General features: G+C 37.8%; 1 protein-coding gene across 2 annotated transcripts; it reads left to right on the forward strand.

The window, feature by feature from the left end:
* Nucleotides 1-663: 663 nt before the first annotated feature.
* On the forward strand, nt 664-17,774 carry LOC125892651 (NLR family CARD domain-containing protein 3-like). Of its 2 annotated transcripts, XM_049582758.1 has the most exons (11): nt 664-932; nt 1,429-1,531; nt 2,965-3,057; nt 3,846-3,938; nt 4,781-4,844; nt 4,969-5,179; nt 7,716-9,513; nt 9,611-9,784; nt 14,063-14,236; nt 14,322-14,368; nt 15,109-17,774. In XM_049582758.1, the coding sequence occupies exons 1-11, from the start codon at nt 920-922 to the stop codon at nt 15,639-15,641; spliced, it is 3,303 nt and encodes a 1,100-aa protein (XP_049438715.1). In that variant the 5' UTR covers nt 664-919; the 3' UTR covers nt 15,642-17,774. The 2 variants fall into 2 exon arrangements, with proteins under 2 accessions (XP_049438715.1, XP_049438714.1); XM_049582757.1 differs by lacking the exon at nt 664-932 and having other exon boundaries at nt 1,331-1,531.
* Nucleotides 17,775-18,891: the final 1,117 nt, after the last annotated feature.

An 18,891-nucleotide genomic window follows, 5' to 3' on the forward strand; every position in this document is an offset into this window, starting at 1 on the left:
GCACTGAGCAAAATATGGTCTGGATTTTGGCATCTGATTTTGTGTTTTTCTTTACATAAAAAAGATGTGTCCACCATAAATTGGTGCAAAAAAAAAAAAAAAAAAAAAAAATCCAGAATGCAGGAGATGAAGGGTTTGACACCAAAACTTTCCTGGTGGAGGACCCCCAGACCCCCCTCTTCATTTGCATAGTGTAGCTTACACATCCTTCTGCTCCCAGTAGCCTCAGACTTTTTTCTTTGTAGGCTGCTCTTGTTTTTGGTTGGAACAATTAATAAAAATACTTATTGTTTGGCATTTGTGCCATATTATGGCTTTCTGACTGGCTTCTGTTGGTGATCAATAATTAGACCTAATTTAAGTTTAATGTCAAATTTCTAAACGTTGCATTTGTTTGACACTCATACATCTAATTTCTATTCACATGGCTTTTTTTCTTTCTGAGAAACTAACGATAATGATATTCACACTGTCCAGTTTAATCAAATCTGTTATTTGGTATTCAATGAAACACTTTTTAACGCTATAACACACAACACAATACTTAAGAAGGACACTTGCCCACACTTTAGCTGTTGGGGGTTATTAAGTAAGGGACCTGGATAATGGAGTGGGGGCACTGGTCAAAAAAAAGGTTTAGAACCATTGCTGTAGATGATGTGGCAAATGAGCTCCATCTAGTGGATTCAAAGCTAAACTGCATCACATAATCTGTGGCTGTGTGTTTTCTGGTCACACTTCAGACTGATCTGATGACACGGATCTGTTTAAGAAGTTTTGAGGACAAGAGTTTTGGGTTAAATGAGTCACAGGACTGATTGGAAAGAATAAGCATAATCTTTACTGTCGCTGTTTCCTCTCTAGAGAAGTTGGGAAGTTTCTGTCACTCAAGATGAGACGCTGAAACTCATTAAGCATCATGCAAAGTAAAAGTATGATTTTCGTTACTTTTATAGGATACATAACAGGACTTATAAACATCGTCCTGAAGTCTTTCTAGATCTGTACCTGTCACATTAAGATGGTGTTTCAATGGTGACAGTATTCAGTGTTCAGCATCTTTGTAGTCATAAGACCAACAGGTTGATTTACTTGCTTTACTTTTTGGCCCGACAAACATCAGCAGTCTGTAATCACCCTGCAGTTTTGTTTGCAAGAGTCAGTGAAAGAATGATGAATCCAAAGCACAACTGACAGACCTATCTTAATTTGAAATAGCTGATTTTCAGATTTTTCACTGTTAATGTTGTCAAAGGCATGAATTGTTTATAAAGCATTTAGTGTCAACTGTCAGAACACACACAATTTGGTTTGGTTTCCACTCTACAACTGAGGTTCAACACTCAGTCAGATCTAACTAAAACCATACTGTAATGAATCCAGCAATGAGTACAGCTAACACAACATGTTGGATGTGTTTGTATAAAGGTGTACTTTCTACTATGAGTCAACCTGAGGAGAGAGAGGGGGGGTTCCCACCCTCAAACATCACTGTGCGTGGGGAACATGAGAACTGGACTGAACCTCAGAGGTGAGATGAGGATCTCTACTGTCCATGACTACTGTCTTTGTAAAAGCTCAGTGTGAAATCAGTGTATGGTACATTATTACTCCTCATCTGATTTGGTAACTTAACTTATATGTCCATGAAGTAGGGGTGGGGCGATATGGCCCTAAAACAATATCATAATATTTCAGGGTATGTTTGCGATTACAATGTTCTTGACAATATGACAAATTAGTAAAAAAAAAGAAAAAGTATTATTAATTCAAAAAAATGGAATTGCAACAAAATCAGTGATCTAGTTTTACAGTTTGCTTCAAATAAACTAAAATGATCTCTCATTTCTTTAGTTTGTGACCAACAACAGTAACTCAGAGTGAGATTCAGATTCTGTTACAATATTAATAGTTCAACAGAATAAAATTTACCACAAATTACACATTTAAACAGCTTCCACCTGGACCTTTATGCTCTGCCATTTCTCCTCTAATCATCACGCTGTAACCTGTGACAGGCTGTTATGATACCACAACTATCACACATTCACATATATGGAGTTTGTTGTCGAGCTGCGAGCATCATGTAGGTTTACATTACCAAAGGTTTATGACAAAATCACTTGATGACACCGACTCCCGAGAGAGGAGAGGGAGAGACGCTGTGCTGCTGCCAGAGGAGCCGCTGAATGAGTTCCCTCTGAGCGGTAAGTCACTAAAGTGCTATATAAATAAAGTCTGATTGATTGATTGATTGATAAAAGAGTCTGAGAAGTCTGGGGCTGTTCATAAAACATTCAGGACACTACAGTTTATTTCACACTGCCACCGTGGAGTCAGTAACAATTTCGCTTTCAGTCATGTGTAACAGTATGACATCAGTATGTCACAATATGAATTGTTTGCATGATAATTAAAATTATACTGGTATATGGGACACCCCTACTACTAAGAGTCTTAGTGTGTTTGTTATTGTTCCACTGCAGTTTTGCAATTGTGAAAATCTAGGGGTCTATATTTTATATTATTGTACCTCTGGTGTTACAAATACAGTTTGAATTTGAAATCTTGTTACTCTGTTAGAACTTGTTCTGTGCTGTCTGACATTTTATGGACTAAAAGATGGAGTGATTAACTGAAAAAGATCAATGAAAATCAATAAAATTAGTGCTGATTTGTCTCAATCTTTTGATCTCTCCTTAACATGAACCATTAGGTAATGCTGTTTTTATAGAAAAGGGCCTCTTCTTTTTCGTTTTTCTCCTGCCCTCCCGTTTTTCCTCCTTCTCAAGGATATGTTTGGCTTCTAAATATTGAAAGGCCATGTTTTCATTTTTAACTCACCCATCTTGGATTGCTGTCTGTCTTATTCCTAAGCATTTAAACATGTCGTCAGATAGTATGAACTGCCTTGCAGACTTGCAAGACTTTGGGCCAGACCTCTGTTTACTCTGTTTCTGTCAGGTTCGGGCAGCACAGGACAAGAGGTGTCTCCAAGAGGCGTGCCTCGTCTATGGAACTCCCTGTGACCTTTGATCAGCGAGATTCTTTTTCATGGTGAGTTAACAAAGCTTTGTAAAGTGCAGATAGTTTCTCAGGAAGGATGACTTCATGTGTTTTACTACTTTAAAAGTACTGCACTGTTGTACTGAATCTACAAGGTAAGAGAATCCATTGTTGGTCACAAAGCAACATAAATTCTCCTTTGACGAGACTCAACATCAAACAAACAATGCACAGTTATAACATTAAAGAACAACATGCAAGCACAAACACATACACACACATAGGACAATAGTACAGTAGAGTGTAACTGTTAAAACTACAGTTGACAAGAAAAATGTTAACAGGTCAGGGCACAGAGTCTACTTTACTTTGTTCAGGGCTGTGATCACAGAGGGAATGAAATATTTGTTGTCAGTGTTTTTCTGAACCAGTGAGGCTTTGTATGGCAGTAACTGGAAGGGTTGGTGGAGGGGAAGAGAAGGGTCCTGCTTAGACAGATTGGTTTCCTGATCACTGACACAATGTACAATCAGATAGAGGAGTTTTGGGTGAACCATTTTTTCTCTGGCCTGATTAGTTATGTGGGAGTTTTGTTTGTGTTTGGTGTTATTGATGAATTAATTAATGAATGGAAGTTATTTACTAAGCAAAATGAATAGTATGTTTTGCTTCTAGCTTTGCAGATGTGAAAATTTAGGGGCCTGTGTTTTATATAATTGTAAGTTTAATTGCTGTCTGTCTTATTCATGAGCATCTAAACATGTCATCAGATAGTGTAAACTGGCTTGCAGACTTGCAGGACTTTCAGCCCACATTTCTGTTTACTCTGTTTCTGTCAGGTTTGTGCCGCAGAGTACAGGAGATGTCTCCAAGAGGCGTGCCTCGTCTATGGAATTTCCTATAACTTTTAAGCAGCAAGATTCTTTTTCACGGTAAGTTAACAAAGCATTTCTAAGTGCAGATACTTTCTCAAGAAGGGCAATTTGATGTGTTTTACTACTTTAACAGTACTGCACCTTTGTGCTGAATCAACAAGGTAAGATAAACTTTATTGTTGGTCACAAAGCAACAGAAATCCTCCTTTGACAAGACTTAACATCAAACAAACAATGGACATTTATAACATTAAAGAACAACATACAAGCACAAAGGCACTCACTCACACGATTGTGAGACTACGAGTGTGGGATTTAAATTGGTGAGCATCTGGTAAAAACACTACATGTTTGAGGTTAAAAATACTTACTTCTGTTAGCTGTGTTTCTGTCAGGTTGGAACAGCAAAGAACAAGAGGTGTGTGCACAAGAAATGCCTCTATGGAATTCATTGTGACCTTTAATCAGCAAGATTATTTTTCAGGGTGAGTCAACAAAGCATTTTAGTGCAGATACTTTCCCAAATGGGGAACTTAATGTGTTTTAAAAAAACAAACAAGAAAGGACCTTACTGAACCCTGCGTGTCTGTAGCAGCACCACTACGTTCACATAGCACAGTCCAATCCCAAGCCATTAACTGCAGACATAGCCATTTGGATAAAGGAAACATTTTAAACTGCACAACACAGGTCCAGTGAAGAAGGAGCCGTCTTGTTTTACGCTGACTGTTTAAGATTAGAAACATCTTTCAGTATAACGCAGAGTTGTCTACAATGATGAAATTTCTGGTCCCAGCTGTTAAAGAGGAGTGACTGGTTTATGGTTTGTTGCACATTCATATGTTACACATAAAAATGATTCCAGTTTCCATGATCTATGAATCATGTTTTCTCCACAGAGTTCATCAGGAGAGATCAAAGGTCCCTTGTGGTCATCAAACACAGCTGGACTCCATATTTATAGTATGTAACTATACAGAAATGCAGTTTACAAGTTACAGCCATAGATTTGACATAAATAAATAAATTATTATGTTGCTAGAGAACGTTTTGGAACATTATTCTTTGAAATATTCTTGTGTTACAGCGTATCAAGGAGGAGATCAACATTTTTGTAACAAATAAGCTGGACACTTTCAAAAGGATTCTGAGTCCAGATCACCCAAAATGCCTAAAGGAGCAAAGAGGGGATGAGGAGGAAGAGCAGAGGAGATGCAGCAGACAGCCATTTTTTAACTTCACATTGCACTTCTTGAGGAGCATGAACCTGGGGGTGCTGGCAGACGCTCTACAGAGGAGTAAGAAGTTTTTAATAAATGATGCATTTTGAAAACAAAAACCTGATAAAAAAAAAGTAGGGATGTAGGTGGAATTCCAGTAGCTTTCCAAGTTTCCACAAGTAAAAAGCCCACTTATTTTTGAAGAGACTCAGTATGACTGTTACATGCAATACTTTGATTGGCATAAACCACTTTTGTTTGTATTATGATTATGCAAATACCAACTGTGTCACATTGCACTGTCCTAGAGAACATTGTGGTAAGAATTTTTCTATCATCATACTTTATAGTGTATGGGCTGCTCCACTGAAGTTAGACGCTAAAGCTACTGATGTGTATAAACACAAAACATTGAAAAGAATGTGTCCTATGAAGGGTGGATGCTTTTAGATCTAGCCATTGTCTTAAAATAGCCTTAAAACATGTGCTGAAAAGAAATCGGCTCAGGACAAATTGCTCTTGTAGTATTGCTTTCTACTACAATCAACAGATACAGGCTTAAAAATTGCATTAACACTTTTCCACAACCCGGGCTCTGTAAATGGGAAACGAGCCACAAAACACTAGCCATAGCAACGGGAAGTGTTAATGCTCGTGCACAGGAGAGAGGGAAGACCGTGGGAAAAGAGAAAGGCAGTTGGAACGAGAAGAATAGTAAATCTGGCAGCATGTGCTGAGGTGCTGAAATCCACACTGCATGATCAGGAAGGAGAGATGGCTGAGAACAGTCACGGTGGAGAAGGTTAGACAAACAAATAATAAAAAGGAAGGGATATGATCAGGATCAGGGTCCAGCAAAACATCTACTGTAACGTCAGTAAGGCTCTTTAACAATGGAGAGACCTCCAAGAGTTAAAAAGCATGAGCTAGCTAATGGCTAGCAAGCTATAGTCCACACTAGTTAAAAGCTGCTAAAGTAGCTAGCTAGATGCTAGCAGGCTAAACTGTCCACACAGTTCTTCTGACGGTTAGGGTATCATTGGATACTTCTTAATTCATTTGTAATTTATAAACAAACCAAACCAATATCATTTTTTTCTTTTTTTGTTACAAAATAAAAAAGACAAAAGCCAATCCAAAGCAGTATCCAGAGGGCCCAAAGAAAAACACACTAAGGCCCAGATCAAACAGAAAGCGTTTTAGGTCCAGGTATTATTGGATACTTAGTGATTCATTTGTAATTTTAAAACAAACCAAACAAAATTCAACAGTTTTCTCATTTTTCACCTTAAACCAAAAACGAGAAAACAGAGCCATTTTGGCCAAAAGCAAAATGGCAAAAGGAATTAACCACAAAAACCAAAATGGGCATTTTGTTTTTTTGTTTGGCAACAAGAATAAATAGACCACGTGACTTTTTTCATGTGACTTTTTCATTTTTGGTTTAAAATAACAAAAATAAAAAACTCATGTGACTTCTGTTTTTCATCTCCAAACAAAAAAGCAAAAGAAGAATTGCCATAAACCAAAAAGGGACTGCTTTGAATTGTTTTGTTTGTTTTTTTTATTCTGCAACAAAAAAGGAAGAATTGCTCTGTTTTCTTGTTTTTCATTTTTGGTTAAAAATGAAAAACAAGAAAACTTTCCTACTTTGGTTTATTTTGTTTTAAAATTACAAATGAGTTAGTGAAAAAACAAATGAAATAAGACAAATGAATAAGTATCCAATGACCCTGACCCCCCACCTCACCCCCTGTAATAGGCTAACAGCTTAACAAACAAATTACCACCTACTGAACTTGAACTCTACTAAGTAAAGTCTGTTTTAAAATTTCTTAAGCCACTACAAAATAAAACAAAAGGCTGTGAATGATTATTTTCTGTAGTGCTTTTAATGTAAATGTTCTTTATATAACTGCATATAAGTCAGACAATGAAATAATAGTCATAAACAATGCAAACACAAATAAACCAGCCTTAAACTAGGGTATGACATAAGTAGACCTACATAAATAAAAATACACATAAAATAAAGATAAACTGAGGTACAAGCAAACAGATAAAGAGGTAGGCTATATTCAGTCAGAGGATTCGGGGAATAAAGTTACATCATTTTTCATGATATATGGATGTATAGATATCGGTATAGAGGATTGTGAAATTCCTCTCTGGTGACAAACTTGGCACACATACATATCAGTATAGTTAAAGTTAAACATTTTAGAGGACATGTACAGAGGAAAAAGACACTCTTGAGTGAAGTGGGAATTTAAAGTGTAGCCATTGTCACCAGCTGACTTAATGACATAATCCATAATGTGTTGGTTTGTAAACCATGTTGGAAGCATGAGACAGAACTTAGATCCAAAGACTTTCGGGTACTTGAAGGTTCAAGTAACATGAAGTTTACAGATTGTTAAATTCCTCTAGAGGAGAAGACCCAACAATGTTGCCGAGGGCCTTACCCCAGATATAAATTGCACCACTAAATTCTCCACTGTACAGTATGGATATTTTTGACTATGGGAAAAACATACACTGAGACACAAGCATATTAGCTACACATGTACAATCAAATATAAACCAATACATTGTTTGTCATTTATTAATATAGGATCGCTTGCTGCTGCGTGCCAAAATCAACTCAAATCTAATCTGAAGAAGAAGTTCCAGTGTGTATTTGAGGGGATCGCTAAAGCAGGAAACCCAGCCCTTCTGAATCAGATCTACACAGAGCTCTACATCACAGAGGGAGGGACTGCAGAGGTCAATGATGAACATGAGGTCAGACAGATTGAAACAGCATCCAGGAAACCCGACAGACCAGAAACAACCATCAGACAAGAAGACATCTTTAAAGCCTCACCTGGAAGAGATGAACCAATCAGAACAGTGGTGACAAATGGAGTGGCTGGCATTGGGAAAACAGTCTTAACACAGAAGTTCACTCTGGACTGGGCTGAAGACAAAGCCAACCAGGACATACTGTTCACATTTCCATTCACTTTCAGAGAGTTGAATGTGCTGAAAGAAAAAAAATTCAGCTTGGTGGAACTTGTTCATCACTTCTTTGCTGAAACCAAAGAAGCAGGAATCTGCAGGTTTGAAGAGTTCCAGGTTGTGTTCATCCTTGACAGTCTGGATGAGTGTCGACTTCCTCTGGACTTCCACAACAATGAGATCCTGACTGATGTTACAGAGTCCACCTCAGTGGATGTGCTGCTGACAAACCTCATCAGGGGGAAACTGCTTCCCTCTGCTCGCCTCTGGATAACCACACGGCCTGCAGCAGCCAATCAGATCCCTCCTGAGTGTGTTGACATGGTGACAGAGATCAGAGGGTTCACTGACCCACAGAAGGAGAAGTACTTCAGGAAGAGATTCAGAGATGAAAAGCGGGCTAGCAGAATCATCTCTCACATCAAGAGATCACGAAGCCTCCACATCATGTGCCACATCCCAGTCTTCTGCTGGATCACTGCTACAGTTCTGGAGGATGTGATGAAGAGCAGAGAGGGAGGAGAGCTGCCCAAGACCCTGACTGAGCTGTACATCCACTTCCTGGTGGTTCAGACCAAAGTGAAGAACATCAAGTATGATGGAGGAGCTGAGACAGATCATCACTGGAGTCCAGAGAGCAGGAAGATGATTGAGTCTCTGGGAAAACTGGCTTTTGATCAGCTGCAGAAAGGCAACCTGATCTTCTATGAATCAGACCTGACAGAGTGTGGCATCGATATCAGAGCAGCCTCAGTGTACTCAGGAGTGTTCACACAGATCTTTAAAGAGGAGAGAGGACTGTACCAGGACAAGCTGTTCTGCTTCGTCCATCTGAGTGTTCAGGAGTTTCTAGCTGCTCTTCATGTCCATCTGACCTTCATCAACTCTGGAGTCAACCTGATGGCAGAAGAACAAACAACTTCCTTGTGGTCTAAATTGTTCAGAGGCAGACCTGAACATTTCTACCAGAGTGCTGTGGACAAGGCCTTACAGAGTCCAAATGGACACCTGGACCTGTTCCTCCGCTTCCTCCTGGGTCTTTCACAACCAACCAATCAGTCTCTTCTACGAGGTCTGGTGACACAGACAGGAAGCAGTTTACAATCCAATCAGAAAACAGTCCAGTTCATCAAGAAGAAGATCAGTGAGAATCTGTCTGCAGAGAGAAGCATCAATCTGTTCCACTGTCTTAATGAACTGAAGGATGGTTGCCTAGTGGAGGAGATCCAACAGTACCTGTATTCAGAAAATCTGTCCACAGATAATCTTTCCCCTGCTCAGTGGTCAGCTCTAATCCTCCTTTTGCTGTCATCAGAAGAAGAGCCAGGCATGTTTGACCTGAGGAAATACTCACCTTCAGAGGAGGCTCTTCTGAGGCTGTTGCCCGTGGTCAAAGCCTCCAACAAATCTATGTAGGTGCAAAGACAACTGGAAAAATTGAATATATTAAAAATATAAAGAGAATAAAGTAGTTTCTAACACTTTTTTTGGTTGTTAATTCTCATTCAGGTTAAATTCATGCAATCTGTCAGAGAGAAGCTGTGAAGACCTGTCTTTAGTTCTGAGCTCTCCGTCCTCCAGTCTGAGGGAGCTGGACCTGAGTAACAACAACCTGCGGGACTCAGGGGTGAAGCTGCTCTGTGTTGGACTGGAGAGTCCAAATTGTAGACTGGAAGTTCTCAGGTCAGGATTCATCAGTTTGTCCAATAGATGTAGTAAGACTGTCAGTTTATGGGTGAAAAACTATGGGGTGCCATTTGTAAAGTGTCTCATGCTGAAAATAACATCAACATTTTGCCACATTTAGCTTCAAACAATGTTTAAAGAAGTGTTGTGAATTTTTTAACGTCACCATTTACCACATTTACAACAATATTTGTTAACTTAGAAATTTATTAAATAGTTAAATCTAAATATTAAATGTGGCACCTAAATGTTAAATGTTAAATCTAAATATTAAATCTAAAACTAAATCTAAATGTTAAATCTAAATATTAAATGCTAAATCTAAATCTAAATATTAAATGTAAATCTAAATGCTAAATCTAAATCTAAATGTTAAATCTAAATATTAAATGTAAATCTAAATGCTAAATGCTAAATCTAAATCTAAATGTTAAATCTAAATGCTAAATATAAATATAAATATAAATGCTAAATATTAAATCTAAATCTAAATCTAAATGCTAAATCTAAATCTAAATGTTAAATCTAAATATTAAATATAAATATAAATATAAATATAAATGCTAAATCTAAATCTAAATGTTAAATCTTAAATCTAAATGTTTTGGGTGAAACTAAATATTTAGCTAATATGCAAATTCACACTGCTGTCACCGGAAGTACCAAAATAAAAGCTTGAGATGGTCAGACTGTGTTTATAGAATCAAATAACGAATTAAAACCAACTTATCGGGGGAAATGGACACTTGAACATACATTAACGTGATAATAACTACCTAAAATAACAAGAAACGTGTTTGGAGAAATTTTATTTAGATTTAACATTTATATTTATATTTATATTTAGCATTTAGATTTAACATTTAGATTTAGATTTAGATTTAATATTTAGATTTAACATTTATATTTATATTTAGCATTTAGATTTAATATTTAGATTTAACATTTTTGTGATAATAACTACCTAAAATAACAAGAAACATGTTTGGAGAAATTTTATTTGACGTGTACTTTGAGTTGTTAGTGTCCCTTCGGAGGGACTAACACCCTAAGCTAAGTTAACAACCGTTAGCTGTTAGCCCCGTTAGCGGTGTCTGTAATGATTCAATAACTGTTAAACGGTTTGCGAAAAAAATATTTTTTCCCAGCAGATATCTTAGTTACAACATGATTGAGCTAGCAAAGCAGTTTTGGGAAATCACGATGTCTAGAAAGCATCAGTGGCTGCAGCTGACAGACAGACAAAATAGTTTTTTCACGGACCGTGTAGAGTTAATGAGTCATTACAGACACCGCTAACAGGGCTAACAACTAACGGTTAGCCCCGCTAATCTACGATAACCATGTTATTAATTTCAGAACGTGATAGTAATGTTTGTTCAATCATTGTGTTTATAGACTTGACAAACACCAGATTAGTCAAAACGGTGATATAGTGACGTGAAAAATGTGAGATATTCATATATATATGTAGTTAAACTCCCTCCGAAGGGACACTAACAACTCAAAGTACACATCAAATAAAATTTCTCCAAACATGTTTCTTGTTATTTTAGGTAGTTATTATCACGCTAATGTATGTTCAAGTGTTCATTTCCCCCGATAAGTTGGTTTTAATTCGTCATTTGACTCTATAAACACAGTCTGACCATCTCAAGCTTTTATTTTGGTACTTCCGGTGACGGCAGTGTGAATTTGCATATTAGCTAAATATTTAGTTTCACCCAGAACATTTAGATTTAAGATTTAACATTTAGATTTAGATTTAGATTTAATATTTAGATTTAGATTTAACATTTAGATTTAGATTTAGCATTTGGATTTAGATTTAACATTTAGATTTAGATTTAACATTTAACATTTAGGTGACACATTTAATATTTAGATTTAACTATTTTATATATTTCTAAGTTAACAAATATTGCTGTAAATGTGGTAAAAGGTGACGTTAAAAAATTGTGGCAAAATGTTGATGTTATTTTCAGCGTGAGCCACTTTACAAACGGCACCCCATAAAAAACAAGGCAAAGATCTGAATTACATTTTTATGGGGGCATAGTGTTAAAGCATAATATTGGTCTTGTTCAACTGGGGCACCACTGAACCTAATCATTAGATGACATTGAGAAAACAGATGTTTCCATAACAACTATCCGTCATATCTTAAGATAGTAAGATTTTCTCATAACAGGCATTGCTGCCTTGCTCTGCTGCAAAAGAACAACCAAAGTGTCTTCTGCAATAATATGTAAATGTACTGAACTGCTGAGAAAGGAGAGGGACATGTGAGGCAGACAATTGAATAATCTTAATATGAAGAATATTGAAGAATAAATGGAGTATTGAAGGTATGACTTGAGTGGCATCAGTGAATGAGCAGGCTAGACAATGTGGATCAATGTGACACAGAATGATCTGGAGTATTAATTGGGTGTTAATGCTGGAACCACTCACACCTAGTGCTCTTCTAAATCTTTATTATTCTGCCATATTTTTTGTCATTTATCTCTTTCCACATTGTTCAACGAGCAATCGATATTATTGCTGTTACTTTCATCGTTCATACCTTTTATACTCTTAGAAATATTCTGTGTTTGAAAAAATGAATGGAGGAAATGTTTAGAATTTAAACATGCACTCCTTCATGCATTATCTACTCGTTTATACTTTTAACTAGAAACTCCATTCAAACTTTAAAATGTTCCACATATTATGGTTGTTTTTCAACCTTTAAATCCCTTTTAAAATAAAATAAAATAAAATAAAATAAAATAAAAACTCAGCCTTGTTTAAGCCTAGTAAAAATGCCCCTCAGTTTTCAAGATTGGTGTAGATTGGATAAAATGTTCAGAGCTACAGTCGGGGGCATCACAGATGGGGTGGAGAGAGGCTGTAAAATCTTGTAAAAAAAAAAAATCTTTAAATTGCTCCCATGCCTACAGTATTTACTCTCTATGCATCATTTTAGGTGGAAATGTAGTAAAATGTGTGCTCTTTCAAACAATGTTGCTGTGGAAGCAAACACTTTCACATTTGGCTGTGTGAGCCTGAAAGTGACAGAAACTCAAAGCACCTGCTGCATAGAACTCGATTTCAATTGAGACCATAAATCTCAGGAGGAAAGGAGACAGGACCAGTTTTCTAACCTGCTGCCATGCTCACATTTTTGACCCTACACATGCAAAGTTCACACAGCATATTTCTCAGGGTGCCCTATTCCACATGATATTAAATCAAAGTGATACGAGTTAACAGCTTTAACTGGGAAGAAGGAGTATGAGAGATGTGTGGTTACTTAATCTATGAGATAAAAGCTTGTTCCAGACTACACAAGTTTTGGGCTGATTTATCCAAGATTTAGCCTTCTCAGATGTTTGACCCAGATTACCTGGTAATGTTAGAGGTTAAAAGATCCAGTACTTAACCTCACAAACTACCAGCAGACTCATTGTGGCCACCTGGCTAATTTCAATCATTGTTATTTAGGATTTAAAGAATCTAGATGATCACGGTTATGATTACATCAGTACAGAGCAGCTGACGGTATTATGAAGCGACTGTAAACATTCTGGCCCTTGAGTGTAATTTTAGTTAGTATACTACTGTTGACAGGCATCAAATCTGACAGTCAATCTCACCGTCAGGTCTCACTGAAGAATGGAGGACCCAGGTTGACCATTTTCTCATCCAGACTTGTTTATCCTTTTGCTTTTGTTTCTTTTTCAATGCAAAGCATTTTAACATTACAGCAAGTTGCTGCACCACATCAGTCTGTTTACATCTGCCTTCCCATGAGCTCACATGAGGTGATGCATTCATGCTCCCTCTGCCATGATAATCTTAATAATATCCTGTAGTGTGTGATGGGTCATTATTTCCAGATGTTGTGTGCATGTTTGAGAGTAGAAACAAAGACATCTGTGAAGTTTTTCCATGTGTATGTGACGCTCCCTGATTTCAAATCAATTAGGAGTTAAGCAGTTACTTAGCAGTTACCATCAACATGGCAATGTATAATTGCAGCAAAAGACCCACAGGTGATAGAGATGAGCCCTCCTCCAAGTCAACAAACTGAAGACACCCCTGTGATCTGTGAGGAGTTTTTGTTGTTCTTCACAAACAAAATAAAACTCCAAGATTAGTCATGTCACTGGTGAACCTTCTCTACACAGTGTCCCCTCTGCTTTGTCACTAAACACTTAGAAGCTGGAGACAAAGTGTACTGTAAGTTGCAGTTTTAAAATCTGATCTGTTTGTTTTTGTGTGCCTTCGCAGGCTGTCAGGCTGTCTTATCACAAAGACAGGCTGTGCCTCTCTGGCCTCTGCCTTGAGATCCAACCCCTACCATCTGAGAGAGCTGGACCTGAGCTACAATCATCTAGAAGACTCAGGAATGAAGATGCTTTCCAGTTTAAAGGATGATCCACGCTTGAGCCTGGAAACTCTCAGGTATAGAAACACTATGGGAAGTTCCACTGAAAATCATTAATTGTGAATTGAGTTGTTTACTGATCTGACTTTGTGTTTCCTCCAGGGTGGACCATGGTGGAAGGCAAATGTTGAAAACTGGTCTGAGAAAGTGTAAGTGTGCATTTCTGATTTCTGAAATCAAAGCCCATGTGTTTAATATATGTTAATTGAAATTTATTTGAAAACAAAAAGGCTAAAAAAATATTTGGGCCATCACAGTTTTTTTTTTCTTTTCTTTTTTCACTGTGGTAAATCAAAGACAGTCCCATGGCTCCCGGACAGACTAGTGAAGGACTGTAGGGAAAGTAGGACAATTCTGTAATGAGCAGAACTGCTGTGGATCATAAAGGGAGAGCAGTGCAACCTGCTCATGGGCTCGCCAACACTGCCTCACAAAGAACACTAACACTGCTTGTCCGTGCACACTAATACAGTACACAGTAACATAACTAATGCATAAATACTGTACGATGCATGGAGATGAACCAACATAGATTATGACTATGCAAGTTTTTGCAATTGAGAATGAAAGAGAGTGAGATAGAAAGAAAGAAAGAAAGAAAGAAAGAAAGAAAGAAAGACAGAAGGGCAGCGACAGATAAAACAACTTACGCCCCTCATGACATTAACATTCAACAACAAAGACAGTGAAAAGCAGCAAATAGAAAATATGTGTAAAGTGCACCATTAGATACTGTGCTGTTTTCAAATTGTTTTAGCTCCAATATTGACACAAAATCTGAACAAAAATATACTTTCAAGTATTTTCATTAGTATATAAAGAATTTAAAAAACATAACATTAATCAGATAACAGATTGCAGCTATATATAATCTTGTTCTTTCCCTCAGATGCCTGTGAACTCAGACTGGATCCAAACACAGCACACAGAAAACTCAGACTCTCTCACGACTACAAGAACGTGACAGCGGGCAGTGAGATGCGGGGAAACCGTGATCATCCAGAGAGATTTGACTACTGGAGACAGCTGCTGTGTGCCAGTGGTCTGACTGGTTGCTGTTACTGGGAGGTTGAGTGGAGAGGAAAGGTTCATATCGCAGTGGCGTACAAAGAAATCAGAAGGAAAGGAGACAGTGACGACTGCTGTCTTGGAAAAAATGATCAGTCCTGGAGTCTGAAGTGCTCTGGTAGTGCTTACTCTGCCCTGCACAGTAACCAAAGCGTGTCCATCCACATCCCACCTTTAAATAGAGTGGGAGTGTACCTGGACTGGCCTGGTGGTACTGTGTCCTTCTATAATGCGATCTGTGGAGAGCTGACCCATCTCCACACCTTCCATGCCAGATTCACCGAGCCAGTCTATCCTGCCTTCAGGGTTAAGATCGGGCTGTTCAGCTCATCAGTGTCTTTGTGCCAGATATAGTGTAGTGTACTGGGCAGAGACATGTTCTGCTTGAACAGGTGCTTCTACAAAAATGTGTAAAATCAATTAATTATCCTGGCAAGTCAACTTACCTCTCATGAAGAAGTGAGGTGGTCAGGGTTCCAAATAGAAAGATGTCTCATTGCTGGTCTAAAGGGATGAGATGGTGAGAAGCTGGGCAGGAGGGAAGGCCAATGTGTGGGGGCTAAACTGATGGCTGGTTGTGTCAAGCAGGTTGAAAGCGAGGCTGAGCTGAACAGAGAGTAGGAGCAGGTCCAGAGTGGAATCCAGCGAGTAGCTGAGTTGAGCTGGTGTCAGAGGCAGGAGAACAGGGCTGACAAGACGAAGGGCTGGAGACAGGAGCCGAAGCAGAGCAGATGGGACTGATGAGGAAATTAGAAAACTGTTTTTAAGGTGAGAGGGTTGCTGATGGTTAAAGCTTTAACACTAAGATTTGAGGCACATGAAATATGTGAAAAATCACCGTCAGTGTGGTAAATTTCCCCAAAAAATGCTGGTGAAAGTTATCATGATCCAGACAGATATACATTTCTAGATGTGTGTTGAGCCATTGAACCACTTGGATGGGGGAAGCCTTGAGATGGTGATCACCCTTAATTTATTAAGCTGTCGTGGTCACTTAGGTTCAGGCAAGGTTGCTAAACAAATTTTTTTAAAACAAGGAATAGATGCATACAAACTTATAATTATAATTCAAACACCTGTAATATTGCATTGACATCTATAGGATCCTCAGTTTTCTATCCTCAACAAAGGGGCACATACTTGACATTTTTGTGAAGTGCCCATATATGTCGGTCTGGTCTGTTGACATATGCAGCTAGTTGGCGGCAGGAATGTCAGATGAGTGATTAAAGTCAGTGAATGCTCGCAGTTTGCTTATCTTGATTGATAAAATGGTGTGGGAAGCCTGTGTATGGCTCATTTCTTAAAAGAGAATCAGACTGAGCTTCACTGGACAGCCTGCGTGCACATGTAAGGACTATGACTAGACATACAACAAAAACCAGGGCAACAAATGTGATCTGTGTGTGTATATATATGTCAACGCATCATTCGAGATCAACACACATTTTAGATGGAAATTGTAAATTGTACTAAAATTCATATGCTTGTGCATTTCTATTACATTTAATTATAAAACAATATGTGTGTGTGCATTGCTGTATACTAGCAACTTTATGCATGTTGGGTCTACACATTACCGCAGGGCAGCTGCATTGTGTCATGTACATCTATCTGTATGTTTCCATTTATTGTGCAACCAGTGAAATAAGAGTGTGCTGGTAGTCGCCTTGGTGGAATCTGGGATTTAACTGAGTTAACAGCTGATCATGTGGACTGATGCAAAGACATAACAAAGAATGTACTGTCTAAATAAATTGTTATGTTTCAGTGTCCACAATAAAATGCTGAGAATGTTTTACTGTGCTTTAAATAACAGTGGTATAACCTTCTGCATCATCCACTGGTTTGGTAATGCTGCAGAGGCACAAATACTGTCACAACTGCCAGTAACCTCTTAGGAATTAGTATACTGAGTATGAAATGCATACAAAGAGACAGAATGATGACAAAGACAAACAACATTTTGGGTGACCAGAGGCACCCCCTTGACTCCTCATTTAATTTTTTTGCGATCTGGGTGACGATAATGTTGTCTATACACTAAAAACACAGCCAAGAATCCACTGGTTCCATAAGCCATTAAGTTTTTAAACAGATAATATGACTTTGTAAACTGTGGCCTATTCCTCCCTCTCCCAAAAGATGTCCAGCTGGTCTGGTCTGCCCCCTCCCACGGTATTTTTATGGGCATGTAAATGAGTATGTATCTGTAATCTTTGTATGTGTCTGTTGATAATGATTATCACTCCGTCACTTCTACACTGTCTTCATTTCAGTGTCAAATTGTAAATCTTATTCTGGACATGTATGCTACTACTGTTGTTTATTCAAATATGTTGATTTAAAAAAAAATCATATTAAAAATGTTACCATGAACAATATTGTATGGCACATATCCGTATGGGGATCAATACAGTACTATAAAGTATTCAAAAGCCATGGGTATTGGGAGAGACTCATCTATTAATAAATAATAAATACATATGCAAATCTCTGTGTGCATTAATAAATATTGACACTGTTCTGACTCCAGTACAGAGAAAATAATGCTGGAGATTATTTTGAAGGAGGCAAAGGTCATGTGACAAAAAACCCCAGATGATAAAGAGTTTATATATTTGTACATACAACTCACATACAGCAAGTTAAAATCAACATCATCATCATCATCATCATCAACCACTGTATATTTAGAGAAAATTGACTGAGCTTTAAACTCTTTTACAGCAATGCTGTGAGTTCACATTCTGTGGACTCGCAGGGCTACAAGCATACAGTTATATAAGTGCAATAAAATAAAAAGACAGTGCTGCAAAATAATTTGTCAGTAGCTCAGGCCAGTTTGTTTTGTCCAGAGGCTCAGTGGTGAAGTGGTCAAATAATAAATGAAATGGAAATATTAGGAATAAGACCTTCTGAGAAAACTTTGGAATATTATAGTTCAGGAGAAATGCTCTCATTTGTTTTTAAATCCCTTGTTTGATACCACTGATTGTGATTTTTAATAATAGCCTATTGAATATAGCACTAACCACCAGCATACTATTTGTATTTAATACAAACACAGCGGACTGTAGGCTGTAGTTTATTTATCAAGAGACGCTGTTGTAACAGGTAAAAACTCTTAACCATGTTGCTAAATCATGAAAGTTAAATAAAATGACCTGCAAGCTTTGTATTGTAGCTCAAATGTCTTATTTTATTCAAAAACACAATATGCTGATGCACATGTACAAACACCAGACTGTTGTAATCACAAGGTGGAAGCACTGATGTCAGTGTTGCTCAGCATCACTCCAACATGAGAATGAAGACGTCCGGTGTCATCTCTGAGCCAACGTCGGTTCAGTCACTTAACTTACCCCTGTCCCAAATAAATCATGTTTGTTACTTTACACCTGCCTGAAAATGATTCATATCCACCTGAGAGGTTTATAAGAAGACGATTATTCCTCCAGTGGGGTTATTTCTGTTACAGATTAAATTAACAGGCTCATTCGAGATGAGCCAGGCCTCCTCAGATATGATCAGTGGCGATTGCTGTACAATGCTTGCCGGTCAGATTTGTGTCCAATTTCATTTTTTATTTTTTTATTTATTT

This window comes from Epinephelus fuscoguttatus, linkage group LG8 (assembly GCF_011397635.1).
Source record: "Epinephelus fuscoguttatus linkage group LG8, E.fuscoguttatus.final_Chr_v1".
NCBI classification, from domain to species: Eukaryota; Metazoa; Chordata; class Actinopteri; order Perciformes; family Serranidae; genus Epinephelus; species Epinephelus fuscoguttatus.

Bases quoted from the DNA above. Each gene is read 5' to 3' on its own strand.
- LOC125892651 (XM_049582757.1), top strand. From the start codon at position 1,374: ATGAATCCAGCAATGAGTACAGCTAACACAACATGTTGGATGTGTTTG. The intron at 3,939-4,780 runs GTAAGTTAACAA...TTTTCTCCACAG, and splicing joins CAGCAAGATTCTTTTTCACG to AGTTCATCAGGAGAGATCAA. The intron at 9,785-14,062 runs GTCAGGATTCAT...GTGCCTTCGCAG, and splicing joins TGTAGACTGGAAGTTCTCAG to GCTGTCAGGCTGTCTTATCA.